Raw genomic sequence first — 16,609 nt, forward strand, 5'->3', positions numbered from 1 at the left:
ATGAATAAATATTCTCCCAAACACCGTTTATGATTATATACAACTAATTCATAAAGGAATTCTCGTGTGAGAATTTGATGGCTATCCCAAGGATTTAGTCAGAACAATAGAATGAGATCATACCTTACAGGAACTAAGCACAGACACAATAAAGTATTATGGGAAAAGATAAGGATTGAATGATAGTTTTGATATTCCCTAAGTGAATCATTTAAACAATAAATGCTATACTGTGCTGAAACAAGCCCAGTCATGTTTGTTTCATGCATGATAGAGAAACTATAAAGGAGACAAGATGGCTAAAAATAATCATGAGCAAGTTAAAACTTAGTGTTGCCTTAAAGAAATAAAATGACATCTTTATACAGTAGATTTTCCACTTTCATTCTAAATGAACAATGGAACAATGTTAGCCATTTTTAAAGCAACAGGTAAGTATCTTCTATAATAACTGTTCAATAATAAGCACTGGCTTTTACACATGCAGTCATAGTTTGAATATTGTGTAATGGAATTAAAGATCAGTAAATGAATGCTGTGTAATCCTGCCTCACATCCAGTGTTCCAGGGACAGGCACCAGATCCCTGATCAGGACAAAGCGCTTATAGAAAATGAATGAAAGATCCAACTACATTCCACACAAAGGCTGTTGTATCAATCACACTGCAGTGGTTGTGACAAAGAATAAGTTGTTAACAAACCAATGAGAATATTCTGTTCCAACCGGCATCATATATCTGAGATATACACAGAATTATATTAATTATATATAATTATTATAGATGTCGGTTTCAATGATGCCGATCTAGCTGGAGTAACAGTAACCTCATATCCTGACTTAAACAATGGGACTACTTACTTTGGGGGGCGCCTCATCCGATCCCCCTGAATCCCAGGACACGTTCACCTGTCTCCTCATCTCCATCCGACTGCGTTCCTCCTGCTGCGCCTTCTCCTCCGCAAGGATGGTGCTGCAGAAACCCAGAGGAGGGAAAACAGCCCTGTGAGCTAACATCATCACAGCTAAAGTCTGAATACACACGGTTGGAAGCAATCCAGATACACGTGCTGCTTCAACCCGAGCTCTACTGAGACACTTAGCATGTCTTCTTAGGGCTCGTGTGTGTTTTATGTCCAAACCTGCCTACACAGATCTAATCTAAATTACGGGAAAGTATGACACAGTTCTTAACCAGCAGTGTGAATAATGATAACTTGGTTATGCAACATTGTTACTGACAAATTAGAAAGCCCATGGCTATGTATTGTATATGGGAATACCGAATGGAATGTGCATTGAGTCATCCGCCATCTGTAGCTATGCTAGATTAAAAATATAGGTGTGTATATAATAGGAAATAAGAACTAATTCACAACAGTTTACACTCCAGGTCTCTACAACCTATAACCATATACTTAACCAAGAGAAAGCCAAATACATACAATTAATAGTGAATACTGCCTTAAGTTAAAGTATACAGACAAGGTGAAAGACTCATACCTGTATATAGAAGTTGGATTTTAGTGAAAAGATGGAGGAGATGTTAACAGCACGAAAGTGTGAGACTCAGTACTAAGAGAATGTACTTCATGTCCTATACCCAGGCTCTCGGGACTATTTTTAGATGCAATGAACCCTGACAAACCCAGCATGTGTGCAGCCAACAGATGAATGAAGGACACAACAGAGTTGAAATACACCTGTTTAGATCATTCTTTAAAGTGTGGCCCAGAGAGTTTCTCTCCCCAGTAGAATTTTACCTGGAAACCTCCGGCAGTGCTTCAGCTAACAGTGAATGCAGTCGCGTGTGTCACCCAAATTTCTTTTATTTCTTGGATCGATGAGAGGAGAAACAACACACAGGAACTGAGCTGGTGTCAATGCACTTCAGTGCACACAATCATTAAAATGTTTGGGAGAAAATAATAATAATAAAAAATCATAATCATCGTCATCATCTTAAAATAGATTTTTTTTTTAGTTAAAAAAAAGAAAGAAAAAAAGAAAGAAAGAAAATAGAAAAGAAAACTGTGAAAAAATGCAGCTTGAGAAACAGAAAAAAACACAAAAAGAGAGAAAAAACTTTAAAACCCAAAACATGTTTCTTCACTAGAATTGTATACACTCAGTGCCCACTAAATGATAAGCCCAGTAAGCCAATCAGGTTGCAACAGTGCATAACGTCGTGCAGATACAATTCAAGATCTTCATTAATGTTCACATCAAGCATCAGCATGGGAAAAATGTATAGCTGATTTTCTGTTCTTTACCTATCCATTTTCTTTGAGTCTGAGCCCAGTGTAGCCTCAGATTCCTGTTCTTGGATGACTGAAGTGGAACACAATGTGGTTTTCTGCTATGACATACAGTATAACTGAAGTTTCTCACCTGGATGATTTATGCACATGGATGGCTGATGGCATAATAGCACCAGTTATTATATGGTCATAATGAGAGGTACCAATAATTCTGGAGCTGATTAATCAGTGTGAATGACATTTGTGATAAGTACTTGCCTCTACTCCTAAGCGGAAATAAGCAGCCTACACATTAAAAATCTGTATTGTCACACATTACCTAGTTTCTGATAGTCAGGTGTGGACTGGTACAGGAATGTAACAGCAACTATTTGTCTTTTAAGTGAGGAATAAAATATAAGGAAGGTGTTGGTTTGGGAGAATAACAATGAGGTCATATAATGCTGTCACCACCATGTAGCTAATCATTTTCCAATAAGGACCATGTACTATTTATTATTAAAGAATTTACCTTTATTCTGTGAGTTTATCTTTAAAAGAGTTCGATATCATGATGAATGATGAGTTTGTTCTTCTCTCATCAGTCTGTCTTTTTGTCTCTCTCAATAAGTTAAGAAGACAAATAAACACTGCTGAAATCACGTTACAGAAAAATACTAAATCCTCTCATGAGGACTTTCCCATGTGTGAAAACAGCTTTACCTCAAACTATTACATAACACTGAAATGAAACTGGAGACTCCTTCCCAAATATGTTGAATAAATGACTCATCATCATATAATAATACTCCTCATAGAAATGCTATTCAAGCCAGTCAAGTCCCTGTATGAGAAAGGATAATGTATTAAAATGACTGCATTAATACTAACCATGCAGCCACAAGTACTGCTAGAGCTGCTGTTACAGCAAATAAATCAACACTGTCCTATATAATAGGCACGTTTGTTCCTTCTCGATCTATCTGAGAGCTGACAACATGCACTGCATTGCTGATAATGTTAGAAACTTCAGAAAACCAATTTAAATGGGAATGTAAAAGGTGTTTGAGAGCGGGCTGCTGTCTTTAGACAGACTGTATCAGTCTACATTGGCTATTTGTTAAAAAATGACTCACTGGATAGCATGATTGACATGGAAGATATTTGCAATATCCTGCAAACATATCAGCAGCTACAATAAGTCTTCTGATGGAAAAAGGCCTTGGGGTGATATATTACAAAACACTAAATATTACTGGAATCCAGAACTCAACACTCTAATAGGACATTTTAGACTTTACAAAGTAAAAAAAAAAAAAAACAACAATTTGAGCAAATACATCAGAGTGTTAGAGGAGAAACACTGATAAAGTCATTAAAGCACATTAGGACAAAACTTCAGGACGGTGAGCTAAAAATAAGGAGATGAAGAAAGAGGTCTGAGTAACGAGTCTAGTCTGGAAGTAAGAAATATTTTCGTCTAGTGTATTAAGCCTAATAGACTGGCTGAAGTATTCTATTTAAAGATGGAAGAAAAGACACGACAGATGGAAAACACAAAAGTTCAAGACAAGCAAACTTTTTAATCACTCTCAAATGGTCTCTCAGTGAGAAATGATGGAGATTTTCACATCATTAGCTGACTCCATCCCATTACTGCCTTCCTTCATTTAGGGATAAAGTGAGTTTCTAACAGTTGAGGGTGACACACAATTTTTCATTTACTTGCTTGTTAAGTAGAAACGTAGAACAAGCTTGTTGTGTCTGTGAGCACCGGGTCATTCCATTATCACTTCAGATCATTTTGATTACTTGAATAAATTAAGTGAATAAGGCTTCCTACAGCCTTAGTGAGTAAGGCTTAATTATTCATGCATTTAGTGCAATGATTCAGACACATAAGTTAATTATAGACAGACAGATGAAATAAATAGTTCCTTCTGAGTTATAAAATTCCCATTTGAAGAAAAAAAAAATCCCCAGTTCAAATTTTTTGGTTTAATTAGACTCATCCAAGGAAACATCCACCTGAACCTGGTCTTGTCCTCTTCTAAGCTTCCTCTGCCTATTCTAAACCATTCGTCTCGGCTTTTCACCAGGTTACAAGCCCGGATACTGACTTACAGTTTATGCCAAGAAGCTGCATAAGGAACATTCAGGAAATGCCTCTAATGGTCTTGACGCTATTAAACCACATATTAACTTATGGATTTTATATACAATGCTGGCTGAAAGCTCATTTTAATTACCGTCAGAGCAGCCTGCAGGAGGTGAAGCGGTGGCTTTTATTTCTGACCTCTTTTGTGATTGCCTATTTGTATTACCTAAAATGGTTAAAATAATAAACTTAACCTCAAATATGACTTTCAGGATCTGACAGCTTGCAGCAAAGGAACTACTTACTTATTACTTACTTACTTGTTTAAAAGAGAAGAAGTTAAGTAAAAAAGAAGCATGACACAGGAATAAAGAGAGAGTTCTTCCTAACAGATGATTATGATATTAGGCTGCATCAAGTGCCTTTTATGGACATGATTCTTCAGCTAGAAAGAGTGTTAACAAGGCAAATATTTACATCGTTTCTAGGAAACCTGGAAAATTACTGATGTGGAATAGAGAAAGATGAGAACAATATGTGAGAGAAAGGATATGTGTTGTACCAGCATGTATAACTGTATTAATGGAGAGATTACTGGCTGTAATACTTCCTGCTGCTGAGCTACAACAGTCATCTGTCTGGTCCTCAGTCTATATATATATATATATATATATATATATATATATATATATATATATATATATATATATATATATATATATATATATGTGTGTGTGTGTGTGTGTGTGTGTGTGTGTGTGTGTGTGTGTGTGTGTGTGTGTGTGTGTGTGTGTATGATTATGCTACGTGTCTCATCATTACATAAGCATGTCTTCGGAAGCTTGTTTTGCTGCCGTTGCTGCCACTGAGAGCATGTGTGTACATGAAGGAGAATGCTGGGTTTGCTTTAATGTTGCGTCAGTAGTGAGGTTATTCTTTATAGCCTGGGGAAGCTTGTCTTTAGTACCAGGTCTGTGAATGGAAATGGGTGTGTTTGTGTGCGTTAGTGTAAACGTGCATAAGACGAAAAAAAGAAAGGAAGGAAGGAAGGAGTAAGTGAGTAGGTAAGAAGGAGTGGCAATGATGGTAAATGCAATGCCAAATAAAAAATAAACCAGTGACAGGAAGTTAAACAGACATGGACTGATTCAGAGTATGAGAAGGAACTACCCCTGTATGTCTGTATCATATGTCTCTGGTGGACACAGTCTGTCCTGTAGATGTAATCCCTATTTTGTCCTTTCTTAGACTCAGTCTGCTTATTGTCACAAAGCAGTACACAGTGTGGCTGTTTGGTGTCCGATTACGAAAGAAATGTACATTTCTAATCAATTTGACTAGATAATCCTAGTTTAACAAGATTTTTGCCATGAATAAGTGAACTTTTAATGATGCTCCTGTAAGCATTCAGGTTTGTCAAAATAAAAGTCCTCCTACTCATTTAACTGATTATTTGTTGGAGTCTGAAAACATGACTAGGAGGACTTTTATTCTGACAATATTTATTTTCCACTTTAGCCAAACCATGCAAAGATGTTCTCAGCAACTAGCAGTGGGTTTTACATTTTCATACCAGTTTCAGAGTTTTCAGAATATTAAACAATAAAAAAGAATACATGTGTGTCCACAGCAGGCAGCTGAACTGAGATTTAAGATTTACAATTATCTGATTAAAATGGTTTTTAAATAAATCTTTTTATTTAGGTTTGTTTAGACATAAACATTAAATAATTAAATGTAAATTATCAAAGGTAGTTTATGCTGCACAAAAATGTGTGTTTTTAGCAATTTCCCCTGTGTGCCCACTGGTGTAAGAAGGAAACAGAAAGATCACCCATGAAAATTTCAGATTTGTGTTTGAAGTGATGACAAAATGTTAAAGTTTCTTATAGATAAAACACATTAGATTTGCTCTCTGCACAGGAGGTTACTCGGTGCACGGTGAATGGTGTGTGTGTGTGTGTGTGTGTGTGTGTGTGTGTACACACTAACCTCAGCTGTGCTTTGAGCTCGTTGAAGCGAGGCCGCTTGCTCGGGTCGTAAGCCCAGCACTTGGTCATCAGACTGTATAGGGTTGGGGGGCAGTTGTGTGGCATGGCCAGACGCTCACCGTTCTCAATCCGGCCAATCACATCATTGTTTTTCACACCTTGAAATGGCTTCACTCCGTACATCAATATCTCCCACATACACACTCCTGCAAACAGAACACAACAACAGCACAAAGTGTCATGTGAGAGAAATAAGCAGCACTTGTCTATGGAACTTTGACTAACACACACACACACACACACACACACACACACACACACACACACACACACACACACACACACACACACTCCCGGCTGTGTGATATAATATTATTGGCATCACTCCACTGACGTTTATTCATGATTACATCATCATGCCTGATGACTGTTCACAAAAACAGTATACTTGTACAATTTGTAATTCAAAAATAGGTAAAAAGAGCTGTCATTTCTTCCTTAACAAAATTGGAGACAGAAACAGTTAATCAAATTTGAATCGGGAATGACTTGTGCAAATGTTTTAAACACTTTTGAACAGCCTGCCTTGTTCCTCGAGTCCCCTGGGATAGACACACACACACAGGGAGAGGATACAATTTTAACACCCTTTCTGACTGTCCTTAAACCAGAAATGGATAAAATATGGGAAACTGTTTATTGTGATATTTAAATAAAAGAAAAACAATATAGCATATGCATTCCTACATTCCTAACACAGTTACCTTTCTAACTTTTACCTTTTTTTTTGTCCCCCATAAATGCTCACATCACCCTCATTCACACAAACCAAACTACACACTTACCAAACATCCACACGTCACTGGATGATGTAAAGCGTCTGAAGTTTATGGATTCTGGTGCCATCCATTTAATAGGCAGCTTCCCTTTAGAGGCTACAAGGAAAGTAGACTTAACACAACATGCATGTAACCGTAAAACACATTACAACCGTAAAACATTTCCTCTGATGTTCCAGAAAGAATAAATGCTAGATAACTTTAGTAAAATGACAGTAAATTTTAGAACTCAGTTGAACAATGTCTTGGCTTCATCCTCATGCTGTGAGTTCAGTACTGGGACAAACCTTTATAATAAGAGCTGTCCTCCATGTATCTGGATAAACCAAAGTCACCCAGTTTCACGCAGTCTACAGATGACACCAGCACGTTCCTAGCAGCTATGTCTCTGTGGACAAGAGCGAATATCCCTTTAAAACCACAGACACAAACTGATCAACAGATTCAGACAAAATACAGTGCATGCTGATTATACTGTATGTACGCAGCCTGAGAAAACAATTAACACAGCCCGATTCTGACATTTTCTTCCGTATATACAGATATATAGTATTTTAAATTAATATTTTTAAATTCATTTTAAACTTTAATTGTATATATCCATTTATTAATTTTATTCTTATTTTTTCTTCTTATTATTATTAAATATTTATTTCTTTTTATATATATCTTTTTTCTTTGTTCTGTTTCTATACAGTGATGCCTCAAGATACGAGTGCTTTGACATAGAAATTTTTTGAGATATGAGCTGTGATTCGACCAAATTTTTGCCGTGAGATACGAGCAAATTTTTGAGATACGAGCATCCGAGCCGCCGCCGCCGAAACAAAGATCCCTAACAACCACGTGTGCTCTGTTTCCCCCGCCTCAGCTTCCCGTGCCTCACTCGGTTAAAGCCGCCTTTCCACTGCAAACGACAAACAACAGCCGATAAAACGGAAGTCATTCATTTCCTATGGAGAGTCGTAAAGGTGCTGCATGAGGTGCCGACCATCTGCGGAGCCGTAATTTTCGGATCCGTTTTGAGCGTTGGATACGTTAAAAATTTTTAACTTGTGCGACTACACCGCATCTGATATGCTGACAGGTTTTTATTAAAACGACCAGCAGATATTAGTGAGGAAAGAGTAACAAAACAGGCCGGATTAATGGGATTTCAATTCATTTAAACGGGGAAAATTGTTTTGAGATACGAGCAATTTGAGATACGAGCAAGCTCACGGAACGAATTAAGCTCGTATCTCTAGGCATCACTGTACTTCTGTAAAGCTGCTTTAAGACAATGGGAATTGTTATACAAATAAACTGAATTTGAATTAGAATATATAATTCTGAAAACTACAGGCTTTCATGAATTATTGTTTGTATCTCAACCAGAAGATACAAATGCCTTCCGCTACATTTATGACCCGATCTACTTATTGAGAAAACATTACCGTCCATCCACAGAGAATTATACATTTATAAAGTAAAATATGTTTGCTCATCACACTGATTTCTCCTCATGCTAACATTGGTGCAGAAATAAACTGCTGATTAATTCAGTTCTGCTGACTGAATTGCTTGTTATTAATTTCCTTTATTTGGTCACTTGAATACCTTAAAGCCTTGTGTGCTGTCATCAGACCAGAATGTGGAAGTTCTCTTCTCTGGTATTTATTTTCATTTGCTAGTGTTTTGTAGTCATTTGGACAGTAGTATCTGATTATCAACTAATTTGATTAGGCTTATGTCCATTTTGTTATGCTGCATAGCTACACGACACCGTTATAAAGCTTTGAGAAAAGCACACATAGCTAGCAAGATGTTGATCATCTTTAGGTAAACTGACTGCATTTAGTGCTGTGTATTGCTAAATTGGGGCTGTACCTAGCACGGGCTTTGCAGGCAGACAATCAAGGCGATCTTAGAAAGCCTAAAGAAAAGATTTCCAGGTCATTTTTGCAAAGTAGATTTATGTTTTAAACCTGATTTTGTCATCATCTTATGGGTTTTTTTCAGAACTTAACTGTGTTGAGATTTATAGTAATAAAGATTAGCTAGTGAGAAAAAGTGCAGTTTGCTTCTTTTTTAGGTTCTTTATTTTACTTAGGGCCACTAACCTGTGCACAAAGCGTTTGCTCTCCAAGTAGGCGAGTGCCGTGCTGAGCTGGTAGGAATAGAGGATCAGTGATGCCAAGTCCAAGCTGTATTTCCGCACTTGCAGGAATGAGCGCAACTGCAAGAAAACATTGACCACATTCAAATATGTCAGCAAGTGACACAACCTGTTCAGTATGGCAGGTATAAAGTCATCAAGTCATCATTAACTCTTACTAGATTTTATTGTTCTAATACAGAACGTTTATGAAGAATGAAGTTTATGAGCTATAAAATACGAAAACTAGTTCGGTGTCTAACTGAGATTTTGCTCTATCTCCTGGTCCACAGATCCGCAGAGGAACAAGCTTTACCTCTCCCAACGTGCAGAGCTCCATAATGATCCACACTGGATTATCTGTGATGACGCCGATCAACTTCACAATGTGCGGATGGTCAAACTGGCGCATTGTTACTGCAGAGACAGAATGACAGAGACAGAACTACTGAAAATTCAGCAACCTTTGCCACTTATGATATGTACAAATATAGAGCAATTTCACTTGCGTGCGTAAATTCATGGGTATCATAATAACTGCCTCCTTTCAAAGATTATTACCAAGATTATTACCAAATGACTAAATGTACATTCACTCTCTCACACACACACACACACACACGGCGACCAGCATGTGTTTCAATAACACAGCTTTAAATGTTTATACTTGTAATCATGAATCATTCATTCATTTAGTGAGAAGAAAATCATTTGTGTTTACAAGTTTATATACAGCTCGTACAGAAACTGCTGTAAGTACGATGCATGTATATCTGACTGTTTATTAATATGAGCCATATTCAGTACTCACAGGCCTCCTGGAGAAATTTCTCTCGGACGCTGTCTGACGTACTGTTTTTACAAGTTTTTATGGCCACTGAGAGGCCAGGACTGTCCTAAAACCAAAACCAAAGACCAAAAACAAAGGATCAGGACTCTTTCTAACATTTGGCTATGATGTGATTATGATCATAAGCAGTGGAAAGTGCACGGAGTACCGGACAAACATAGATTCCTTGGTGGACATCTCCAAACTGGCCTTCTCCTATACAGCGGCCCAACTCGATTCTCTCTCTCTGGATCTCATAATCCCTGGCTGAGGGGACAAATAACTGCATACTTATCACTACAGAAGATGGCATTTTCAGAATATAAATGAAACACTAAAAGACACATGCAACAAAACAAAAAAAATGAAAAAAGAAATTCAGAATAATAATTAAATAACAAAATAATAAACATTTTGCTGTTGGATTTTTCCCCAGAACTTGTTCGTTCGTTATATTCAGTTTACGATATATACTTGCTGCCCACTTTATTAGGAACACCGTACACCTGCATGTTCATAAAGTCCTCTAATCAGCCAATCAGGTTGCAGATGCAGGTCGAGAGCTTATGTTAAAATTCACCTCCAACATCAGAATAGAGAAAATGTGTGATTTTCATTGTAGCATGGTTCTTCGCATCAGATGAGCTGGTTTGATTCTTTTTTTTCCCTTCACACACAACAGAGTTTAGTCTAGAGTTTACACAGAATGGTGCAATAAAAACACTGAGTGGGAGACAGCTTTGTGGGTGAAAACACCTTGTTTATAAGAGAAGTCAGAGGGAAATGGTCAGATTCAAGCTGTCAGGAAAGATATAGTACAAATCAAATCAAATTTTATTTGACACATACACATACATACAGTACAGGGTACGATATGCAGTGAAATGCTTTATGCAACTGTCCGCTATAAGAATAAAAAAAAATATATAAAAAGTATAAAAAAGCAAGGAAGAAAATAAGAATAAAATAATAACAAGTCTAAACTGTATAAGAAAACTATATAAGAAAATTATACAAAAATATGAAAATATAGATATACAATATATATTACAGATGTATGTATGATGACTATTACAACAGCTTATTTATTTGAGTTATTATAGTTTTCCTTCCAGCTCAGTCCAGTCAGTTCACTCTCTTCTGTCCTCTCAAGGAGTTTTAACCTGCAGACCCTTCACTCACAGGATGTTTCTTGATTTCTTGTAGACTCTACAGACTGTTGTGTGTAATTCCTAAGAGAACAGCTTCTGAAATACTCAAACCAGCCCTTCTGGTGCCAGTGTCATAGTCACCGAGATTAAACCTTTTCCCCATTCTGATGTCTGATGTGAACTGAAGCTCTTGGTCTCAGTGCTGCTGCAACATTATTGGCTGATCAGATAACTGCATGACTGTGCAGGTCTACAAAATAATTGCACAATAATTGTAGGATATTAATATATTAATGAGAAAATTAGCAACTCTGCACCAATGAAAATACAAAACCACAAATGCGAGGCAAAGGAAAAAAGGCACACACTTGCACACACTCAACCAAGGTTATAGTTATTCAGCACTATAAAAGCCAAAGCAAGGGAATGGAAAAAGCAGGAGAAAAACCTTTACCTTCATCTAGTCCATAGTATTCTGTAGTGCAATTAATGTGAAAGAAGACAAAATTGACATATAACAGTGCGTAATGCCATGATCAGTATTAATGGGCAAACCCTACAGACATGTGATGTGAAGTCACTACAGCTCACTGTATTTCAGATGGAGAATAAAATAGAAATGTGTGTTTATTAGAGTAAAGAAGAAGAATGAACATTTAAAAAACTCAGAATATAAAAATGTGTGCAAATCCCACTAGATGGCTCCAGATTCTCCTCTGTTATTATAGAAATCTGTGATTTATTTTTTTTTTGATTTTTTTTTTTACTACAATGCCAAATCTGGAATTTTAGAAAAGTCAGGTTTCTATTGAGGTTTTAAACTCATTACCGCTGATTTACTATTGGAAGTAAGCCGTATGTCTGTTTCAGCTGATAACTAAATCTGTATTGGAACCCTGAGTGAAGATCTTCGGTCTGTAATAGAGTGATATAATGAAACAAAAAGCCTAAAGCTGAACAATGCAATGATCAGCTGTTCAGTTTAGGACTAAAGTGACCAGCTCCGTAGAAAAAAACATAAAGCAGCAGTGACTGACTGAACAAGAGCAGCACAGCCTGTAAAGATAAACAGCACACAAAAGAAGTGGAGCACATGCTAGAAACTAGGTTAACACAGTACCAGGAACATCTGGTCTGGCGGAAAAAAAAAGAAAAGAAAAGAAAGAAACACTACAGCGAGAAAGTTAGAGTAGACGACATAGAAACTACAACACAGCTGCCACCACCCTGATAAACTTCTTCTATTAAAACAACCAAAAAAAAAAAGGAAACGACTGCTTTAATGTCTTGTGGCTACAAAGGATTCTTTGTTTCATTGGTTGCCTGTTTCAGTGCTTAGTGGATGGTGTGTAATAACTGGGAGTACTCACTGGAGGGCATGGTGTATGTGTCCTCTTCATCTATAATCTCTGCATAGTCGTCTGTCTCTGCGGGAGAAGAGCGAGAGAGCAGGATGAACACACAGTGTAGGCAGGAGCAAAACAGATTAGCAAAGCTCAGTGAAAAGTTGTTCAACAAACTGGCTGTACACGCTGAAGTATTCCCTTCTCTGCTAACACCTCAGTGAGAGAAGAAAGAGAGACCTCATATCTATACACTTCCAGCCCAGCTGAATGTTTAAAAGGTTTGTCAGCTTAATAGGATCTGCTTTGGAATGAGAGAGAGAGAGAGAGAGAGAGAGAGAGAGAGAGAGAGAGAGAGAGAGAGAGAGGGAGTGTGTGTGTGTGTGTGTGTGTGTGTGTGTGTGTGTGTGTGTGTGTGTGTGTGTGTGTGTAATAGATGACAGCTTTAGTGTCTTTGGGAAAAGCAGATGAAGTCATGGTTACTTGGTTAGTTTCACATGCATTGTCTCACTGCAGTCTGTTTTCTGCTGAGAGCACGGAAGAAGCTCGCAAGCAGAGCGACGCAGCATTCGGGAGAAATTTCCTTTCCGTTATGAAATATGGTGTTGATTAGACTTTATCCATGAATATCTTTTCATGTTAGGATCTAGCATTCATAAATATCGTCAACTAATCCGGGTGAAAGAGAGCAGCCGTGTCTTCCACACACACACCACCACGTTCAGCAGACACGAGCACTTTAAAGCACTGCAGTGTGTTTCCACATCTTCACAGCTACTGTGTGCTGCCAGGTAGAGGTTTCTGTCACCTGGAAGTTTCATTGCCTTTACTGCCACAGACTGAGCAAAATAGTAGACAATAGCAGTTAAATTATCCGAAATCTCTTTTAAACTTATTAAGTGATCGCTCTTAGATCCTGATGGGACTTTTAATTGACGTTTATTTAGTCACTGATTACTAACCTTTGGTCAGCTTGCCACATTTTAATTTATGAAATATTTCAAGTTATTTGGACAAAAATGCTCGAATCGAATAAAATATTGGGTGTTCAAAAACCTTTGCCTTGCAGTGTATTTCCTTACACGAATTTTAAAAGTGGATCAAATGCCAGAAGCTTGTCTGAATTTAGCTACATGGATGGAGTATGACATTACCGTCTCCACTGATCTCATCTGCAGATCCAAGCATAGCAGCATGCAAGGGAGAGAGAGAGAGTGAGAGAGAGTGAGAGAGAGAGAGAGAGAGAGAGAGAGAGAGAGAGAAAGAGTGAGAGAGAGAGAGAGAGAGAGTGAGAGAGAGAGAGAGAGAGAGAGAGAGAGAGAGAGAGAGAGAGAGAGTGAGAGGGAGAGAAAGAGATTATTCTCATTTCCTAAAAACCATGTAAAGAAGAAACAACATAAGCGCAGTCATCTTTAGAGTAGTGAGCTTAGAGTGAATGTATTATGTGTAAAGTTGAACTGCAGAGTCTTCAGTGGGTGAAAAGGATTAATTATGCTCATATCTCTGCTTTAATAGCCTGCAAACACAGCAATGTATCTCTCAAAGCTAAAAGGTTAAAAATATCTGAGTACCCATGAATATCTATGACTATGAATGTCTGTGACTATAGCTGAGTCATAAGCAACAATTCATTACCTTAGTACAAAACTCAACAACAAGCAATAAAAAGGTTATCTGGCATGCAGATAAATGAAGACGTCGAAGACGAAGTAGAAGAAGAAGAAGAAGAAGAAGAAGAAGAAGAAGAAGAAGAAAAGTGTTTTTTCCTTATTGGGAGCACCGTTCTATGGAATGTTTTGAATCAGTAAAATCTATCCACTCTTTAAGGAGGTTATGTATACTAAACTGTCACGTCCATGTTATGGTGTTGGATTGAAAAAAATAGCTTTTGAGTACGTTGACATGACCAAAGCAATTCTCAGTCATAACGTAACATAAAGTAGAGCTACGTAATTATCTGTCCAGACCTTTCTGTCCATGACCTGAAAACTTTAGTGCAGCCAAAATGTAAAGCAACATCTGTTCAAATGTAGGTGTTAGTGTGGACTCGGCTTACATACTGCACATAAACTGCAAGACTATGCTTTATATTTGTGCGCAAATGTTACAAAAAGACTAGCTTTATGTCATGGATATGGGAACGGGTTGAAATATCACAAACCTCAATTTATCTCGTTCAAAATACAAGGCTGACATTATTCAAGAGCAATACTGGCACAAAAGGCCTTCTACCCTGCGTAATACTGCCATAGCAATGTGAAGTTTAGACACGTAAACAGACGCCCCTTACCTGAGACAGAGACGGCCTTGGCCCTGACGCTCTGTAGTCGTTTGTCATGATTCGAGGCTCTGTGGACCAAAGGTTGCAGCAGGTGACTACTGTACATCATTGCTAGACTTTTTTAAAGCTAGAATGCACTGCACAGTACACAGAGTGACCCTGAGCATAACCCGAACCCTGAGACACACTGTTCCACCCATTTGACCAAAAAAGGGAAAAAACAGAACTGATGCAGATTACAATCTGGTGTAAAAGGGGGTCAAGCTGGAGGTGTGAAATGGCTTTTGAAACAAACTGAGAAATTCCACATTACTTGGGCAAGTGCCTCATAAGATAAATCGTATGTTTGAAATGACAAGGCAAAGCCTAGAATGTGTTCGTTTGGGTCATTTGTCTGGTGAAACAAAAAGCATAAATATCATGGTCTGCAGAACAAAAGAGTTTTTAAGCAGTCAGTCACACAGCTTCACTGACACACGTTCATTACTAAAGCCACCTGCTGATGTTCATCCAGGCGACTCAAATCCAATTTACTGCCATATCTATATTTAAGGATGTAGACGTCACGGGAAAACACACGTGAAGTGTAACATTATCAAACAGACACAAGACCCAAGTGTACACTGAATCTATCAGAAGCAGTCAAATTGTATTTCATGTGTTTTGTTGCTCGTCAGCTTTCAGTATGTTATGCTTCTTGATGTCAGGAAACCAGCAACAAGGCAGTTCAGGAGAGAACCATAAACTATAGAGAGATACACAGTCACTGAGAAGGACCTCGCTTAACTGTGGGGAGACTAGGAATAAATACAGAACACTCAAATCACACTGCAATAGTTGCTTGTTGGCTGTTGTTGTCTGAGTCAAACACCTACAGAACCAAAGTGTGGCCTTTATGTAAAAAAAAAAAAAATCTACTAATTTATTTATTTTTATATTTATTTATTTATATTTCTGGCTAGCTAACTAGCTAAGTTTATGCTGAGGATGAGACTACAGTCAAAAAAATAAATAGCAAGTCTGGTCACTTGTAGTGTCATGAGTCAGACCTGTAGCTTTCCCGAGATAGTCTGAGACTAATCTTTACTAAATGAGGCACCTTATGTTTAATGTGATGTTTAATTTATCGTGTGCCTTTCTCACACCCCATGTTGCTGTACAACCAAAAAACACATAACAGTAAGAAAAGGAGGGATTTTTTAAAATAAATAAATAAATAAATAAATAAATAAATAAATAAATAAATAAATAAATAAATAAATAAATAAATAAGAAGCCAGAGTGACTTTCACAGACACCAGAGGTCCCACTGAACTTCAGTCAGTCTACACACGTAAACAACTACTTACTTTGGAGCCTTTGGGATTGAAGGCAATGCTCTTTCTCCCTCTGTTGAGCACAATACAGAAAGATCAAGTTGTGATCAAGAAATGTACAAAAACAACATGCACTAATAGGTGTGAGATATACTCCAGATTTATGCATATTTACTGCAATATGTAAGAATTTGGCAGCTAACTGAGAAATGATATCATATGATTATGTTGGTACCTTTGTGCACACGGACGATGAAGGATAAAGAGGTTTTGTTGACGAGGCGGCAAAAACCGTCGATAAGGTCGGCCATGTTCTCTGCGGTGCTCACGCACGGGGTCGTCACCTTTAGAGGCTGCGCCCACACATAGTGTACATCACACACAC

General features: G+C 37.7%; 1 protein-coding gene across 18 annotated transcripts in view; it reads right to left on the reverse strand.

Annotated features, from left to right (window-relative positions):
- ptk2ab (protein tyrosine kinase 2ab) overlaps nucleotides 1-16,609 on the reverse strand; it is a 62,545-nt gene that overhangs the window by 11,475 nt on the left and 34,461 nt on the right. For 9 of the 18 annotated variants that reach the window (XM_047811839.1, XM_047811855.1, XM_047811853.1 and 6 more), the window contains 14 exons: nucleotides 16,460-16,577; nucleotides 16,258-16,297; nucleotides 14,918-14,976; nucleotides 13,782-13,799; nucleotides 12,655-12,711; nucleotides 11,739-11,759; nucleotides 10,303-10,400; nucleotides 10,116-10,200; nucleotides 9,621-9,721; nucleotides 9,270-9,385; nucleotides 7,455-7,555; nucleotides 7,174-7,263; nucleotides 6,330-6,534; nucleotides 861-972 (listed from right to left, as the gene is read on the reverse strand). In XM_047811839.1, coding sequence (XP_047667795.1) covers nucleotides 861-972; nucleotides 6,330-6,534; nucleotides 7,174-7,263; nucleotides 7,455-7,555; nucleotides 9,270-9,385; nucleotides 9,621-9,721; nucleotides 10,116-10,200; nucleotides 10,303-10,400; nucleotides 11,739-11,759; nucleotides 12,655-12,711; nucleotides 13,782-13,799; nucleotides 14,918-14,976; nucleotides 16,258-16,297; nucleotides 16,460-16,577 — 1,221 coding nt within the window. Of the gene's footprint in view, nucleotides 1-860; nucleotides 973-1,502; nucleotides 1,656-6,329; nucleotides 6,535-7,173; nucleotides 7,264-7,454; nucleotides 7,556-9,269; nucleotides 9,386-9,620; nucleotides 9,722-10,115; nucleotides 10,201-10,302; nucleotides 10,401-11,738; nucleotides 11,760-12,654; nucleotides 12,712-13,781; nucleotides 13,800-14,917; nucleotides 14,977-16,257; nucleotides 16,298-16,459; nucleotides 16,578-16,609 lie in introns of those variants that run through there. The other 9 variants (XM_047811849.1, XM_047811843.1, XM_047811850.1 and 6 more) reach the window with 4 other exon arrangements.

Source organism: Tachysurus fulvidraco, chromosome 3, assembly GCF_022655615.1.
Source record: "Tachysurus fulvidraco isolate hzauxx_2018 chromosome 3, HZAU_PFXX_2.0, whole genome shotgun sequence".
In the NCBI taxonomy this organism is placed as follows: Eukaryota; Metazoa; Chordata; class Actinopteri; order Siluriformes; family Bagridae; genus Tachysurus; species Tachysurus fulvidraco.